This window comes from Centrocercus urophasianus, unplaced genomic scaffold, assembly GCF_019232065.1.
Source record: "Centrocercus urophasianus isolate 14NV4802_14NV808 unplaced genomic scaffold, USGS_Curo_1.0 seq_11, whole genome shotgun sequence".
Taxonomy (NCBI): domain Eukaryota; kingdom Metazoa; phylum Chordata; class Aves; order Galliformes; family Phasianidae; genus Centrocercus; species Centrocercus urophasianus.
In genome coordinates this window covers 70,196,228-70,212,041 of record NW_024884253.1, presented here as the reverse complement: position 1 = coordinate 70,212,041, position 15,814 = coordinate 70,196,228, and the positions used below count along the sequence as shown (strand labels likewise).

Sequence of the window (15,814 nt, the reverse complement as noted above, 5' to 3'; positions counted from 1 at the left end):
TTCTCTACTTGATAATCTGGCTCTGAACTTCTGCCTCCTTCCAGATCAAGGAGCTTTTATCTAGTTCTGTCACCTAGTTCTGTCACCACATTTATGAGAAACGCGAATAGTGACAGTGGGCAGCAAGGCCCAGTGTTCTGTGACTCCTAAATTTTCCTTTGGCTGCTGTAGTTTAGTTGGGCTTTCTTATTTCCTGTGCCTCTCATAGACAATAAACAGAAATATTCCAGACATGACTTTTTGTCTGGGTCCCAAGAAACATTTTCAAAACATCAGCACTTGCAGTGCCCACTCTCCCACACTACTCCTAAAACTATATATCAGAAGCCAAATCCTTACACTCCTCTGAAGACACAACTGTGCTATAAGCATAGAACAGCATCTTAGCCTCTCTGCAATTTACTCTGAGCAGATAGGAAGTGTAACTAAGGGGTACTACAGGATATCAAACATCACTGTGCTGTCTGAACTCCACTAGCACTGCCTGAGCTGCAGCAGCCTCAGTAATGCCAACCATCACCATGCAAGACCACAGCCAAGGCTTTATTCACCTCACAGGCAGCCACTGAACTACGAAGAATTGTTGCCAGATTTCTCAAAAGAATCAGATTAACCATGCTATCAAATGATAAACCCATTTTACTTCAAAGCAAATCTTCACATAAGTGGCAAGCTAATAGAAAAAAACAAAAAAGCTCGCTTACCTCTCAAACTGATCAAACTCTTTCCAACTTAGATAAAAACACTTCAGGACTGACTGCCTTACGTGCCAGATTCTCGAGGTCACTTGGACTACAACCAAACAGGAAAAATAATACTAAGCTACTCTAACTCTACATTTTGGGAAAAGGAAAGATGAAAGTTACTCCTTCAGCAACTGGAGGTAAGCAACACATTTATATTTACGAAAGCTGATTGCATTGCTCCACATTCTAGGAGTTAATCCACCACTGCCCAGATGCAGCTTCCTTGTCTCCATTACCGCAGAATACCCCACTGGGAAGTCCCAGGGGAACACTCAGCTTATTACATCTAGTGTCATCATCTCCACCACAGCACAGCAAACAAGGAGCACATTACATCGGTGAATTCATTTTAACCCCTAATTCTCCAAAAAGGATAGCCCTGCATAAATAGACTAGGGCTGTCATGCTTCACTGGGTCTATTCAGTGCACTGCATTAATATATAGTAACACAGAACATGAATGTTAGCATTATCTAGGCATTAAAATATTAGTCACGTTCTACCTTTAATGAAGATGTTCTTAAAAGTTTTTAATACCTGCAGCAGGCAGCATGAAATAAACTTCTTGTTTTTAAGAAAAACTAACAAAAAACCCACTGGTGAAGAGAAGAATACCTACATGAAGGCCATATCTTCAGGTTAAAATATGACCTATGACAGAAAACACAGGGTATATATTTTCCTTTCCTTCTCTGTTGCAGCTATGAAAACCATTATGGTAAACTGTTTATGAAAAATGCAATTAGTTGATTTCTGGCCTGCTGGCAACTAGATTTAACAAGACTCAGCTGATGCATTTCAGAAGATAGCCAAAATTTAATGACCTTCCTGTGTAACTGATGTGAGTTATATATTCTCAAGAGAAGTATTGCAAATCTGGATTCCAGCCTCCTTAACACATTCCATTCTCATATCACTTGTGTTGGGCTTTTCCTGACCCCCCACTTCAGGAGGCAACTCTATGTCTGACTGGCCCTATCAGAATATTACCACATTTTAATAGTGAAAATTGACAATACAGTTCTATTATTCAAATACAGCATTACAAGAAACAAGCCTTCTATTTCAGGCACATTCATAGCTAAAAGCAGTCAGTTCATTAGATAATTATCCAGTGAAGCAGTCTGACCTACTGACTGTGAGGCACTCATACAAGTAGTGCTTTAGTTGATTTAAGACTTCAGCAGGTATCCAACAGAGACAGCCTAGAAAAAAACCTTACCTTTCCATATACACATATCCCTTCCCACAACTCATGGCTTTGCTTGAGATTATACTGAACTTCCTCCTCAAAACCTCCTGTTGTCAAGACAACATGAAAGTAATCTGAAAAATCCTCAAGTGCACCAGTGTTATGTTGTTACAACATAGTAAATGTTGAGAAAGAGCTTCTAAGTTCACCTTCAACAGAATGTAAGAGTATTTACTGCTTATGAAGAGGAAGAGAGAAGGTGGAACACTTCTGTTACTTCTAGTTCTGACATATAGCCATTGACAACTAAGGATTACTCCCCAGTTCTCCTACAACTCTACTGAAGTACCAACAATATTTATTGGCCGCATGCATCCGAACCAATGAGGGTGGTAAAGACATAACACCTCTTTTTGCTTTTAGCAAAATTATTTTCCATTGCTCTACAGAAACTCCGAGATCAAAACCCAACCAGGTGATGCATAGCACATGCAAGCATTACTAAGAAGCCTCTTCATTTTGTAGAAAAGTAGAGCTCACTCAAGATAGAGAAAAAGAAACTGCAGAGGGCTTCAGGGGCAGTTCAGACATGCTGAGTATGAAGGGGTCAAAGAGAATCAATTCCTCTATTACCTCACAGCTTCTGTAGAGTACACTTAAAGCAGATTAGGAATCGGTAATAAACCCAATAATTCTTTGAACTTGCTTTTGAACTCTAGTGGAAAACACTACCTACTGAAATAGTCTGGCACACTGAGATGCCACTAAAATAATTAGAGGGCTGGAGCACCTCTCCTATGAAGAAAGATTGAGGGAACTGGGCTTGCTTAGCCCAGAAGAAGAGAAGGCTCTGGGGAGACCTTATTGTGGCCTTCAGTATTTGAAGAGAGCATAAAAACAAGATGGGAAATGGCTGTTTAAGAGGGTGGATAGTGATAGGACAAGGGGGAATGGTTTTAAACTGAGAGGGAGGTTTAGGTTAGATATTAGGAGGAAGATTTTCACACAGCAGATGGTAACGCACTGGAACAGGCTGCCCAAGAAGGTTGCGGATGCCCCATCCCTGGAAGCAGTCAAGGCCAGGCTGGATGTGGCTCTGGGCAACCACTAGATGAGGTTGGCAACCCTGCACATAGCAGGGAGGTTAAACTGGACGATCACTGTGGTCCTTTTCAACCCAGGCCATTCTATGAATATTCTACAAAGAACTTCAGCCATCTTTTCCAAAACGTCATTCTAGGGAATGAGCCAGCAGACTTAGAGGTTCTTCAAGGGAGAAGTAGCACCACTTCCAGACCTTGGTAAATAGAGGATTTCTTCAACTAATATTAAAGGGAGACTTAAAACCAGTAGAACTCATTCTCCTAAGAGATTCTATCTACACTCCACTTGCTAGTCATAAGCCTGCAATTGCAGGGTTAAAGCAAGAATGCTTAAGGATTTTTCTTCTCTTCAAGTGCACAGTTAATAACCCGGTCTTGGCTCCAAAACGTCTCCTAAATTTTCAGAATCCTTCACAATTTGTCTTACATTTCCTCCCACAGTCACTCAAAACCATGGATGGCAATCCTCAGCAACACACCAATTAATAGTATGATTCACAAGAAGACCAGTCTCTGTGTCCAACCTACCGCATTCCTTTCAGCCAAGTGCTGATATCTGATTTAGGAAGAAAACTGAGGAAAACATGGATATGATTAATCAGTGCTTGAAAGGTACAAACAGACAAACCACACAGCCACTAACTGCCAGCACTCCTGCTTTAAAGGCTCCTATGTCTGACCAGACTTGTTCTGGTTTAGAAGCTAATCCTATGGAAGCTGAACTTCACTTTCCAGGAATGCTGCTGCTCATGTAGGGACTTAATTAAGAAACCCTACACTTCAGTGAAGGACGGGGTGATTGAGAGGGAAAAGCAAGAGATGTTATCCACAGAAAGGCATCCACAGAATTCTCTATAGAAAACGAAGCCTGTCAAAATGAAAGCAGGAAACCCAAAAAGGAGCAATTTTGCAATGCTCACTTCTGTCCAACTTGCTCCTCCAACACTTCCTCCCAAGCTCAGAACACGTAGGGCACAGTGCGCTTTAATTGCACCCCGTTTGCTGACCCAGAACTAGAGAAACACATTCAATTTTAAGATGCTGGACAGTCATTTTAGTTCAGCAGCTGGAGACAGAAATACAGTTTGACATCCTATGGTGAGAAGCAAATGACATCACCGCCAAAGCCCTTAATTAAAACACAATGCTTCAAATCAATAAATTCCTGGACAACTGAGCAGAAACTAACCCTTCCGCTTACTCCCAGTTCCTGCCTTACTTCTTGATAAGCTGTGAGCCCGTTCACAGTTGGATAACTTCTCAGTTATGAGAAACACTCTTGCTTGCAGCCACTTAAAACCAAAGTGGGAAAGATTAGTAATTGTTTGAGAGAGAGGAAGTTTCACATTCACCTTTGTTCCAGCAGTTCCTGGCAAGAGACAAAATACTCACAACAAGCATTTATGTTCCCCCACAAAGACAACCAAATACTGTGACAAAAGGTACACTCACAAAGAAAGAAATAGCAATAGTTTCCCAAAAGAAACAAAGACACAAGCAAAATATTCTACCCATGCATAAGGAATGCCAATGAAAACTTCCTAACAGACTGTAGACTCTATACATAAAAATGCAAAGAAAAATGGTTTGGAAAAAAAAAACTTAAGGGTGACACTTTTCATGTCTGTACATTTTAATTCAGACACTGGGTATAATTCTGATCCCAGAAACTTTCACAGACTTGATCGTAGCATAGGATGTGCAACCTTCCACCTTACTGGAAAGTCACCTCCTCTCCTATGTAAGAGAAAAGTTCCTGAGAGGTGAATTAAACCTAAAGATAGCTCTCTGGAATTTACACTTTGGTTTTAATATCAGCGTCACGTAGAATACCATACCAAAGCCAGAAGATGCTCCTCTGTGTTTTGAACAACTTTAGATGAAATTCTTCTACGTCTGAATACTAACCTACATCTATCAACACAATTTGAAAGGGAGCTTTAAGGTTGTTCTTTTCATTTTTATTCAAATCTAGAATATGTAGTAAGAAGTAAATCTCTAGTAAAAATCACTTTTATTTCTACCAGGAACTGATGAAGTCATGGCTACATCAACTTAATAACCACAGAAATTATTTCCTACCATAACTAATCCTAAAATAACTTATTAATTAAGGCAACAATCTCCATTTTCTAGAATAGCAAAAAATGTGTTCCTGGCATAGCTCTCCCTTCCGGAACAGGCAAAACTTAGTAGGAAGTTTTTCCTAAAAACAAAGACCATTCATGCTGTCCAGACACAACAAAAACCAACAGAGTCATATTTGACCAGTAGAAGTCTTGGGAAGATCACAGAAACACAGAATTGTAGGGGCTGGAAGGCACCTCCAGAGATCATCAAATCCAATCCCCTGCAAAACAGGCCCCCTACAGCAGGTTGCACAGGTAGGTGTCCGGGTAGGTCTTGAGTATCTCCAGGGAAGAAGAATCCACAACCTCCCTGGGCAGGAGAGCCCTGTCAATATGAAGAGTGAGTTTCTTTCAGCAGAGGAAAGGAAGACTTCTACCTTACCACTGTAAGGTTTTAATAAGAAAATAAAATAAAATAAAAAGCTGATAATCTCTAAACCAGCTGCAGACAAAGGTTTACAAAACACTTTTAGAAATAATCAGCTACTTAAAGACAGCCTAAGCACTTGCCAGAACTTGCTGCAGTTGAACTCTGCTGACAAAAATCCAGTAGTACCTTCTGTACATGCAAGCAGCCAGCAGAACAGAACGTAGCTGGGGAACGCTTAAACTGGATCAGAAGTAAATCCACGAGGCCTGATCAGATGCATCTCAGCACTGATGAAACTGGCTAGGGCCATGGCAAGGTGACTCAGTTATCTTGGAAAGGTCATGGCAATTGGGAGTGGTTCTTGAGGACTGGATGGAAGCAAAAAATCACCTCTGTCTTCAGAGTGGAAAAATGCACTGTTGGCAAGATGAGAGGGGTGATCCTACTCTTCTGCTTAGCATCAATAAAACCACACCTGGAGTACTGGGTCCAGGTTAGGATCTCAGTACAGAAGCGATACAGGCATACTAGGGAAAGTCCAGCAAGGAGCCAAAAAGATGAAGAGATTGGCACATCCAGCATATGAGGAGAAGCAGAGAGCACTTGGACCTCTTAGCAGGACAGACTGGAGGAGACTTTCCCAAGTAACAAAGACTGAATCAAAGTCTTCTCAGTGATAGCCAGCAAACAGACAAAAAGAAATGTGCACAAACCAAACTATAAGCCTTCCATCTTAATATAAGAAAACACTTTTTCCCCCACCTCTCTCTTCTATAAAAGGTGACTGAGCAATAGAACACGCACCCACAGATGCTGTAACAGCTCTGTCTTTGGATATGCTTAAAATCTGGCTGGATATGGTACTAAACAGCCTGCTCTAGCTGGCTCTGCTTTGAGCTAGAGTTGGACATCTTCGGAGATGTTATCGGTGTACTTCAGACTCTAAAACACATCAAGATACAGCCAGGAGTTGATTGGAAAATGTCAGTGTAATGTTACTGCCTGTGCTGATCTCCACTGGCAGTCCAACGTTCCAGAATAAGAAAATAACTCCTCAACAAAATGCTCTGCAGCAAGAGCACCTATGTTCTCAAGCCCTGCTAAAAAACAGATGAGGGCCCTCAAGCTTGTTGGCTACAAAAGAGTACAATCAAACATGAACTCAAGGAGGGAGGTCAACTACTAGATCTTCTTGACATACAAAAGCATATTGTTAGTTTCAACTTAATGCTAGCATTGCTAACTGGAATTGAAATCCCACTGCTCTGAGGCTTTTATTTATACCTCTCAATAAATCCAAAGGTTCCAAAAATTCTAAAAGCATGAGTCGTAGTAGTATAACATCAACAACTTTCACCACATATTTCAGCAATAGCTTATTGTTTCCATCATCTCAGTCAAATAAAAAGTTACGCTGATGCCACAAGAAATTTTCTTATAAACTGTCAGAGAGAAGGCAAATGGAAAATGGAGAATAGAAATGTATTTGACTAGGTACTGTACAAGGGTAGTACTGTGCAGTATTCCAATTGGTGTTGGCAGCCACTGTCTTAGAGCAAGTACTACCATCATTGTGCACTGAGAAACCAACAACATATTTCATACAAGCTCGTGAGCACTGTAAGTAACTCAAGCAGACACACTGTTCATAAACTCCCACAGCAGCTTTGCTGCTTTGGAAGGATGGGATTTAATTGAAATACATAGTCTAATTAATGCGGGTTTTTTTGGTTTGTTTGTTTTGTTTTCAAAACATGATTTAAGGAAAAAAAAAAAAAAAACAACTAAACCCCTCTATCTCATCCAGTCACACACACCTAAAGGATTGGGTGCTCTCTGGTAACATAGGAGTACCAGAGCTTTAAATGGATGGTCTGATTCTTGTTAGTACAAGCAGTCATACAAGATTACTGTGTGCTGCAATGACTAGACCTTATCCAAATTCTCCTTTCACTGCCATACCAGTCTGTTTGACTCTTGATCAAAAGGAATTCTCTTCCTGATGAACTATCATGGATATTATTTCAACATTTCCAGCTTCTCCCACCATTTTTTTTTTTGTTTCTTAGAACAAGACATCTGAGCTTTTAACTGCTGCTTTCATAGCATTACCTGCAAATTTCATTAGTGTGCTTAGAGAAACAAAGGAAATTAAGAAAAATAAGTTTTAAAATAGATTCAAGAAAGATTATTAAAAATCCTTCTTCCAATTTAGTAGAGTGTTTCAGAATACTTCAGTATATTACTATTTCTCCTGCTGTTATACACATTTGTACACAAATCTGAGAAAGAGTCATGTGATTTAAGATGTTGATATGACAAATTTATGTATTGGAGACAGGAATTTCCTGATTCAAGACACAAGCAAGAAAGAGAGCTTCCTGCTTCTCCCTTTTCTCCACAAAGGTTCTTCAGAAGGATTTACTACCCCATCATGCTCCTAATGCTTTACAGTACAGAGCACCAGGTTAAGTACTTCACTAACATGAACACTACTACAGCAGGGATATGATAGCAACAAGTCTAACCACATGACTCCTGAGTTCAAGGGTCACTATCCCACTAGTTTCCAAATGCTACAGTAAGCATGTTCGCATATCAATTCTCCGCATAGATGAGTTAAAACAAGCCCTTGACACTAAGCAAAGATCCACTAAAATCAGAGCACAAGCTCTGATTAAAAGAGAGCCAGATATATAAAAGCTGGGGTTGCATTTTCAGCAAAGTCCTGTTGAGCACAGGAAGGAAAAAGTGCCGTGCTGATTGCTGCAATAATTACCCAGTTCAAATAGAAACCAATGTGCTAAGCCCCAAGTTGTATGGAAACGCACTTTTAGAACAGACATCAGTTTGGTGGAGCAGAAGAAATGCATATGGAAAAAGACAAAATAACCAGCAAGTTCCCTCCCATCCCACCGTTTACTTATTGAAGGCAGAAGTTACAAAGTACGCAGCGTGATGAGATGTACTTCACTAAGAAATGGCTGTTGTTGAGTTTGGCTGCCAGCACCAAGCTGAAGCCTTTGTCTTCGATACCCAGCCAAACCCAACTGACTCAAACCTTCCTTCGAGGCAGCATTTGAAACAGTGCATATTCCAGACCTTTCTACAATTCAGTCTCTGTAACAGCAAGCCTACCTGTGTCTTTTAACATAAGCATCATATTAGGGATGGCTTTCTGAGATTTCTTGTGGAGGAGCTCAAGAACAGAGGAGATACTATCAACTTGATGACATATGCTGTAGACCACTGTTGTGTCCTGTTGTAGACAACAGGAAGTTGCCATTCACTGCACCCTTACATGACTGCTATTGTGGTGTCTGCCTTTGTAGATGGCTACTTACAGAGAATTCGGCAGAGCCCACAGCCATTCTTCAAGGAATTAATAATGTCTGTGTATTGACCAAGGGAAGGGTTTTATCTCAATAAACTCCTAAAGCAAAGCTGTTGACGCAGCTGATGTGAGGGACATAACCAGACCAAACTAAACTTTTCCCTGAGGTCAGCTACAGCAATACTCAACGTAATACAGCAAGATTCAACCTGAATGAGGAACAACAAACAGCACATCCATTCAGTCACACGCTGTACTTCTGTATTTCCACAAAAGGTTGTTTCATCTCTGCATTAAGAAAGCTGAACTTCTAGTGACAATCCACCACTCATTTTTGTATTCTGAAGGGCTTTTACTCCTGAATTAAAGTTGCCTTAATTTATTAAAGAATACCAATATGGCTGACTACAAAACAAACAGCAGAACTAAACCACTTGTGTACTTCAGCCTTCAGATGTCACCCACTGCCTTCTGCCAGTCACTTTCCTAACACAAACAAGACCCACAAAGAAGCAAACCAACTCCTAGTTAGGAATTGTTAGCAGAAGTAAGGAATCCAGAAGTAGCCAAAGGATGGAAAATGCCAGAAAGCTAAGCACTCTGAGGAGATTTTTGGAGCAGCAACTTCAACTTGAAAGCACACAGGCAATTCTGAGTGTATATGAATGCGCTTCACAAGTAGGAAACGGGAAGCAGCAGCCCAGTAAAGCACAGCACCCAGACTCAGACCCTGACCCTTCCCTCTCTCCACCCCCCCATCTCCCAGACCGTGTGAGCTGAACAATGAAAAGTAATGCAAGCACACGGTTTAGAAAAAAATTACTATTTGGAGACAAACTGCATAAACACACAAACACAATACTTTTGCATTGCTCAGTTGTATGTTGCACAAGAAAAGCCTACCCTTGCCAGCATTTACAACGGTCACTTATAGTTAGCAACTGTCAGAGCCCAAGTTCTGGACACTTAGACAAAAATTATCACAAACTCAACTCAGACACGAAAACAAAGCGGGAATAAACTGCACAGCCTGGGAGACACTTTGCACCTAACCTGATGAAGTTCTTCATTCTACAAGCTTCACAGGGGGGATAAACAAACACTGGCCTCAAAAACTTCCCTGGCTACTGATGATACAGTGTACAGAGAGGACACTTCAGCAGAGTAGTCATGATTTCATCATTAAATAACTCTATAAAACACTTTCACCGTTTCTTCCATTCCCTTACCTTCATTAAAATATTCAGTGAGGCACTTCAGGTTCCAAAAAACAATATAAACTAATGATAAAAGTAGATAAACTGCTGTGAGTTAACTCTTATTTAATAAAAACCTTACTCATCACTAATAAAGTTTCCCTAGTGCAAGACCACCATGCCATACTGCTGTTCGTAGAATCACAGAATGGCCTGGGTTGGAAGAGACCTCGAAGACCATGAATCTCCAACCCCCCTGCCACATGCAGGGCCACCAACCTCCCCCTTTAATACTAGACCAGGCCCAGGGCCCCAATCCAACCTGGCTTTGAACGCCTCCAGGGACAGGGCATCCACAACCTCTCTGTGCAGCCTGTTCCAGCACCTCACCACTCTCTTGGTAAAGGACTGTTCAGACCTGACATAAGCATCACTTGTAAAGTCAAATTTCAAACATGTTATGGGGAAGTAAATCCTAATAGGCCTACAGATCCTTAGCAGTGGAATTTTTGGAGAAAAAGATTTCTTCACACAATGTCTCATGAGTCTGAACCTTCACCAGCAACACATAAATAGAGATCTGGTTTGCAAGCAAAAGCAGCACAGTTCACAAGCAGTGTTCAATAGCAGCTCCAACAAAGAGAATACAAGTATGAAATACTGGGTCTGCAAAGTAGGCTGGGAACATTATCCCCCTCCTGAAGGAAAGGATTTAAGAGAACTACCTACTCTGTTGTGAACACAGATAGTCCTCTTTAACCATGGTGCTTTACTCTGGCTAACAATGCAGTTCCAGGAAAGCTGCAGCTGCACACACCAGCCCATGCTACACATGCACCAGAAGCCACCTCCACTGACTGTGCTGCTTGTGCTTTGTGGCTGCCACCTCGGTGATGTGTCGAGGCTTCCACTCCCACATTCACATCAGTACAACACATGGAGCTGCATGGGAATTACCCCCTGAGTGGTTTGAGAACAGCATGCTCGCCAAAAAAAGTTTGGAGAAGGATTTTCAAAACCAGAACTGGGTTAAAGTTATTCCCAAAAAGTTTCCACTTAAGCCTTCTGAAGTTACACGTGCAGATCCAAGAAGAAAAAACAAGTCAGCTTGTCAGCAAAGCTGCTGACTCAGGACATCCATCTCCTTGCCCTAGCTGCTGTTCCATCTCTCCCTCCCTCACCACTGGCTGCACACAGCAGGGCTAGGTGTCTGATCAGCCCAGCAACACATACAGGGGGATATGCTTCCCTCCAGCCTCCTCATCTCCAGGCCAGGAATCGTGCCTTATTTATTCAGCTGTAGCTCTCCCCAGAAATGTATTTTAAACAGAGATCCTTGAACAAAAAAAAAAAAACCTTGACTTTCAATGCTTCAGCAACAACCGGCTGCTCCTTCCATTCTCAGACATAAATTAGGAACGCCTCCCCTTACAAATCAAGAAAAGAAGTAAATCAGTGACAGAAAGGTGAAGGATTTACCCCTAGGGCAAGAAAGCAAAGGACAACAATAAGCACTCTTGAGAAAGCAACTAACGCCACGTTTCCACTACATCAGTGCAAGCCGCAGAAGAACTGCTTCATGCTCAAATGGATTTCTTGCTCCAGTAACCTGTAAGCTTCTGTCATGCTGCTCAGACCTGACCTCTGGAACAGGTTCAGACAGACCAGCTCTGAGCTTTAACACATCACTCAGGATCTACCACACACTAAGGTAAGCCTGAAATCTCAAGCTCTGCATTTTTCTAGAGAAACAAGCTCTCGTAAGCCAATCCCCATAAAGAAGCATTTTGAAAGAACACGTGATGACTAGCAAAAGAAACTGCATTCAGTGATTTACTTCTAAAGCTAGGTAAACTCTCGTAAACAAGATTTGGTATGCTAAATCTCTCTTTGAAAAAGAGAGTTGAGGTCATACCTTGTTCACTTTTCTGAGAAACACTTCTACTGACATTTAAGATGGGTTCAGACTAGCGCTATCCTGTTTCAGAATGAAGTCTGGGGAGAAGAGATACACTGCGAGGAATTATTCACTCGGACTCCGAAACAAGTTGTAATATCAAAGGTGAAAAGATGAGTACTTTAAGCAGACAATTCCCTGATTTTCTGCAGATTTACAAAATGTAAGAAAACTCTGCGTAAAGCAAGTGTAGTTTTAAAAATCATACCAATTTTCTTCCTGAGATCCCAGTTCAGACATCAGCAAGCAGTGAACTAGAGGACAGCACCAGAGAAGTTTAGCTAAACTGAGATGCCTCCCTCCATCCCTAGAACTGCACGTGCTGCAGTACCATGTTAGCCTAAAAGCACACAATACTGAAAGTTACACACCCAATTACAAGTTCCTCTCTATTGACTTCAACCTAGAGACACAGGTTGCTCTCAGGGCACAGCATAACGGGACACGGTTTCCTCAGAGAGGCATGGTGCCTCCGCTCTGCTGGGAGCACGACTGCATGGTATTAAAAGCACCTTTCTACAGCAGTAATGTAGTCTGGTTGCCAATGGCATTGGAAGCCCCAGATGGAAACAGAGTACCTAATCACAAAGGCTTCCTTTTGTCAAATCTAGATCTATTCTCCTCTCCATCACCCAGAGATAAAGCAGAGATCAGGAGCCTCACTGCATTTCACAGCACATGATGCTGTGCAAAGCTCCCAGGAAAGCCAGTCCTAGAGCACACCGGCAACGCACGGCACAAGTGACCTGAACTGAAAGACCGAACTATTGGCTGCAGTTTTGTTCTTTGTTGCTGTCGTTCCATCGCTCTGTTATTTCCAACCAAGGTAATGGTCAGTGCCACAAGCAGCTGCCATCCCAAAAGCTGATCCCACTGCCCGCCGTGGTCCCCGCGGGCAGCCATGACAGCTGCCTCCTTCTCACAACGAGCCAGCTCCCGCTCCCAAAACATTCCTGCGGGCCAACAGACGCAGCCCTACTCCCAGCATCACGCCCAAACCCCTCGACAATGGCATGTGCAGGCGATCAGGAGCGATAAAACGCCAACCCTTCCCATCCCGGGGACAAGGCAGGATTTCCCCGTTGGGAGGCACCCGAAGAGGCTCTGATCCCAACTCCCAGGGACCGACAACCCGACGCGCTCAACTTCTGCGGAGCGAAATGGCAGGAGCGGGACCTACGGATAACAGCTGGAGAACATTAACTCTCCCCCACCCGCTTCCCGGAGCGGATTTTTCTTCTCTCCTTTTTTCTGTTCAGACAGGAAGCAGTCATACAGCATAGCACACGATATAGGAACCCTGAGTCGGGAAGCCTCACAAAGCCTCACGAGCGCAACTCAATTGCAACAACTCCCGCACTATCGCGACTTGCGCCGCGGGATGAGGGCACGGGCAGGCGATAGGCGACGCGGAGGGGTGTCCGCCCCCGAGCTACGGCTGTCCCCAAGTCGAGTTCCCCCCTCTCTTTGCTCACCTTCGCTGCCGTACTGCTTGCCGTTGCTGGCACCCATCCTGCCGCCTTCATGCTCACCGCCGCTCCCCGCCGCCCACCATCTCGAGGCGAAGGCGCCTTCCCTGCCCCACTTGTAATCCACGGGACCCGCCGCACAGCGCGCGGGCTCGGCTTTGGCTTGGCTTTTCTTCTTCTTCTTCTTCCCTTCTTCGTTCCCTCCCTCCTCGCAGCTTGGGCAGCCCCCTCCAGCCACTTGTTGCCGGGCAGGGAAACCGGGCACAGCCCCCGATCGCCGACTTTTGTTAGCAGCAGGCGCCTCCTCCCGGCGCCCCACGCCGGGCCTTGGGGGGGGGGGGGGGGGAAGGGAGGGGGGGAAAGCCCAGCCCCGGCCCCGGCCTTTAAAGACGCAGCGCCCGGCTTGAGGGCGACCAGCGCCGGGACAGGCGTGTGGTGCCCCAGTTCAGGGGGCGGGAGGTGTCTGTGCGCCTCAGATATTCGGTTTTACTTTCTGGTGGGTCCTCAGTAGACCTTGAAGCTCGCAGAGGCTCCGTTGTAGAATCACAGAACGGTTTGGATTGGAAGGGACCTCAAACCCAGCCAGCCCCAGCCTCGTGCAATGGGCAGGGCTGCCACCCACCGGGTCAGGCTGCCCAGGGCCCCATCCAGCCTGGCCTTGAGCGCCTCCAAGGATGGGGTACCACATGGCAGCTGTGCCAGCACTTCACCGCCCTGATATCTAACCTGAATTTCCGCCTAACATCCACCTAATCTCCCCTCCTTTAGTTTAAAACCATTCCCTCTCACCTCTTCCCTCCCCCCTCCCCCCCCCCCCATTGTCCTATTGCTGTCAGACCATGTGCAAAGTTGGTCTCCATCTTGTCATGGCGCCTTCCATGGCCACTTCATTGTTTGTACGTCCTTACTTAAAAAAGACAAATTGCTTGAATTCTGATTTGATTTAACCAGAGGTTGAACAGTTTTTTCTGAAGCACACAATCTTACATATAAAAAAGCCCATTTTCCCAAATTTATCCCAATACACACTAGACAATTATTGCATATACAGATAATTTTGAACAAATGATGTCTTTGTCAACATTTGCAATGGCAACATGAGCCATATGAGAGAGCCTAGAATATGAAAACTGACAGCACCACAAAAAAAGATTCTAAAATGTGAAGATTTGTGAGTATTTAACTTGAAAAAATTATGCATTTTCATCAAGAGGTGAGCTAATTACCTCAAGTTGAAATAAGTACCAGTGCTAATGACTGACAAGTCATCAGGCAACTTTAATTACACTCTAATCCTATGAAATAGCAGATTGTTACAGGTTCTCCCTATGGTCCTGATTCAAGATGCCTACAGCCCCTGCTCAGTTCTCTCAAATCAGAGGAATAGGAAAATCATGATTTCAGGGGCTTGGTTCATTAAACTGCCAGCTGAGGTTCTTCTGAAGGACAGTGTGACTTAGCCTAAACATATAATTTTCTGTAATCAGCAGTTAATTACTAACCACTAGTATTAAATGGATTTGCTCAGAATGGCCATGGATGGCCATGTTGTCTTTCCCTGAGAGGAACATCAGGGCAGTGCTAGTCTCCAGCTGTGCTGCAATGCAATCAGCCTGTGTCCCTGCTCCATATGCAGTCCAGCTGTGCTGAATCTTACCCTAAAATGCAGCGACAGGAGTATTGCAGTAGCCACTGCAAACCGCTCCCTTGGCAACCTCTAGCCTCCTTAGTTTTGTCCTGTGCTGCACATCTCATGGCACTCGACTACCTGAAGGTGTTCCTCTCAGAGTTGGAGGGCCAGAGAGGCCAGCAGTCCCTCTTCTAACTTACGCATTGACTACAATAGCCTTTCTTGTGTATGAGAAATTTCATAGACTGATTAGAGACAGAAACTCACACGGACCCAAATTCATATCTGTAGTTTAGGGATTCAGACAGAACAGAGCTGCTGCGAACAAACACTCAAAATCTGATGTGACATAGTTGAAATGAAACCCTTTCTCAAGAAGCGTTTCTAAGAACAGCACAAATTGATATTTTGTGAGACATGAAGTTCAGCTGTCAAAGGAGCCCTGTAAAGAATAAAGGCATTTGACAAACAAATTACCATTCCATAGAGCTTATGGCACAAAGCCCAGGAATATTGACACGAGCAAAACCAAAAGGAAAGAAAGAAGGAAAGATATAAGGGAGAAGGGAAGGAAGGAAGGAAGGAAGGAAGGAAGGAAGGAAGGAAGGAAGGAAGGAAGGAAGGAAGGGAAGAGAAAGAAAAAAGGAAAGAGGGAAGGGAAGGGAAGGGAAGGGAAGGGAAGGGAAGG

The 15,814-nt window shown here is 43.5% G+C and overlaps 1 protein-coding gene across 29 annotated transcripts in view; it reads right to left on the bottom strand.

The window, feature by feature from the left end:
* FBXL7 (F-box and leucine rich repeat protein 7) overlaps positions 1 to 15,814 on the bottom strand; it is a 312,912-nt gene that overhangs the window by 151,315 nt on the left and 145,783 nt on the right. The window contains exon 1 of one of the 29 annotated variants that reach the window (XM_042835038.1): positions 13,503 to 13,777. The exons of the other annotated variants lie outside the window; for them this stretch is intronic. Within the exon in view, the coding sequence (XP_042690972.1) occupies positions 13,503 to 13,539 (37 nt within the window). The 5' untranslated portion in view covers positions 13,540 to 13,777. Of the gene's footprint in view, positions 1 to 13,502; positions 13,778 to 15,814 lie in introns of those variants that run through there. 29 annotated transcript variants of the gene reach the window in all.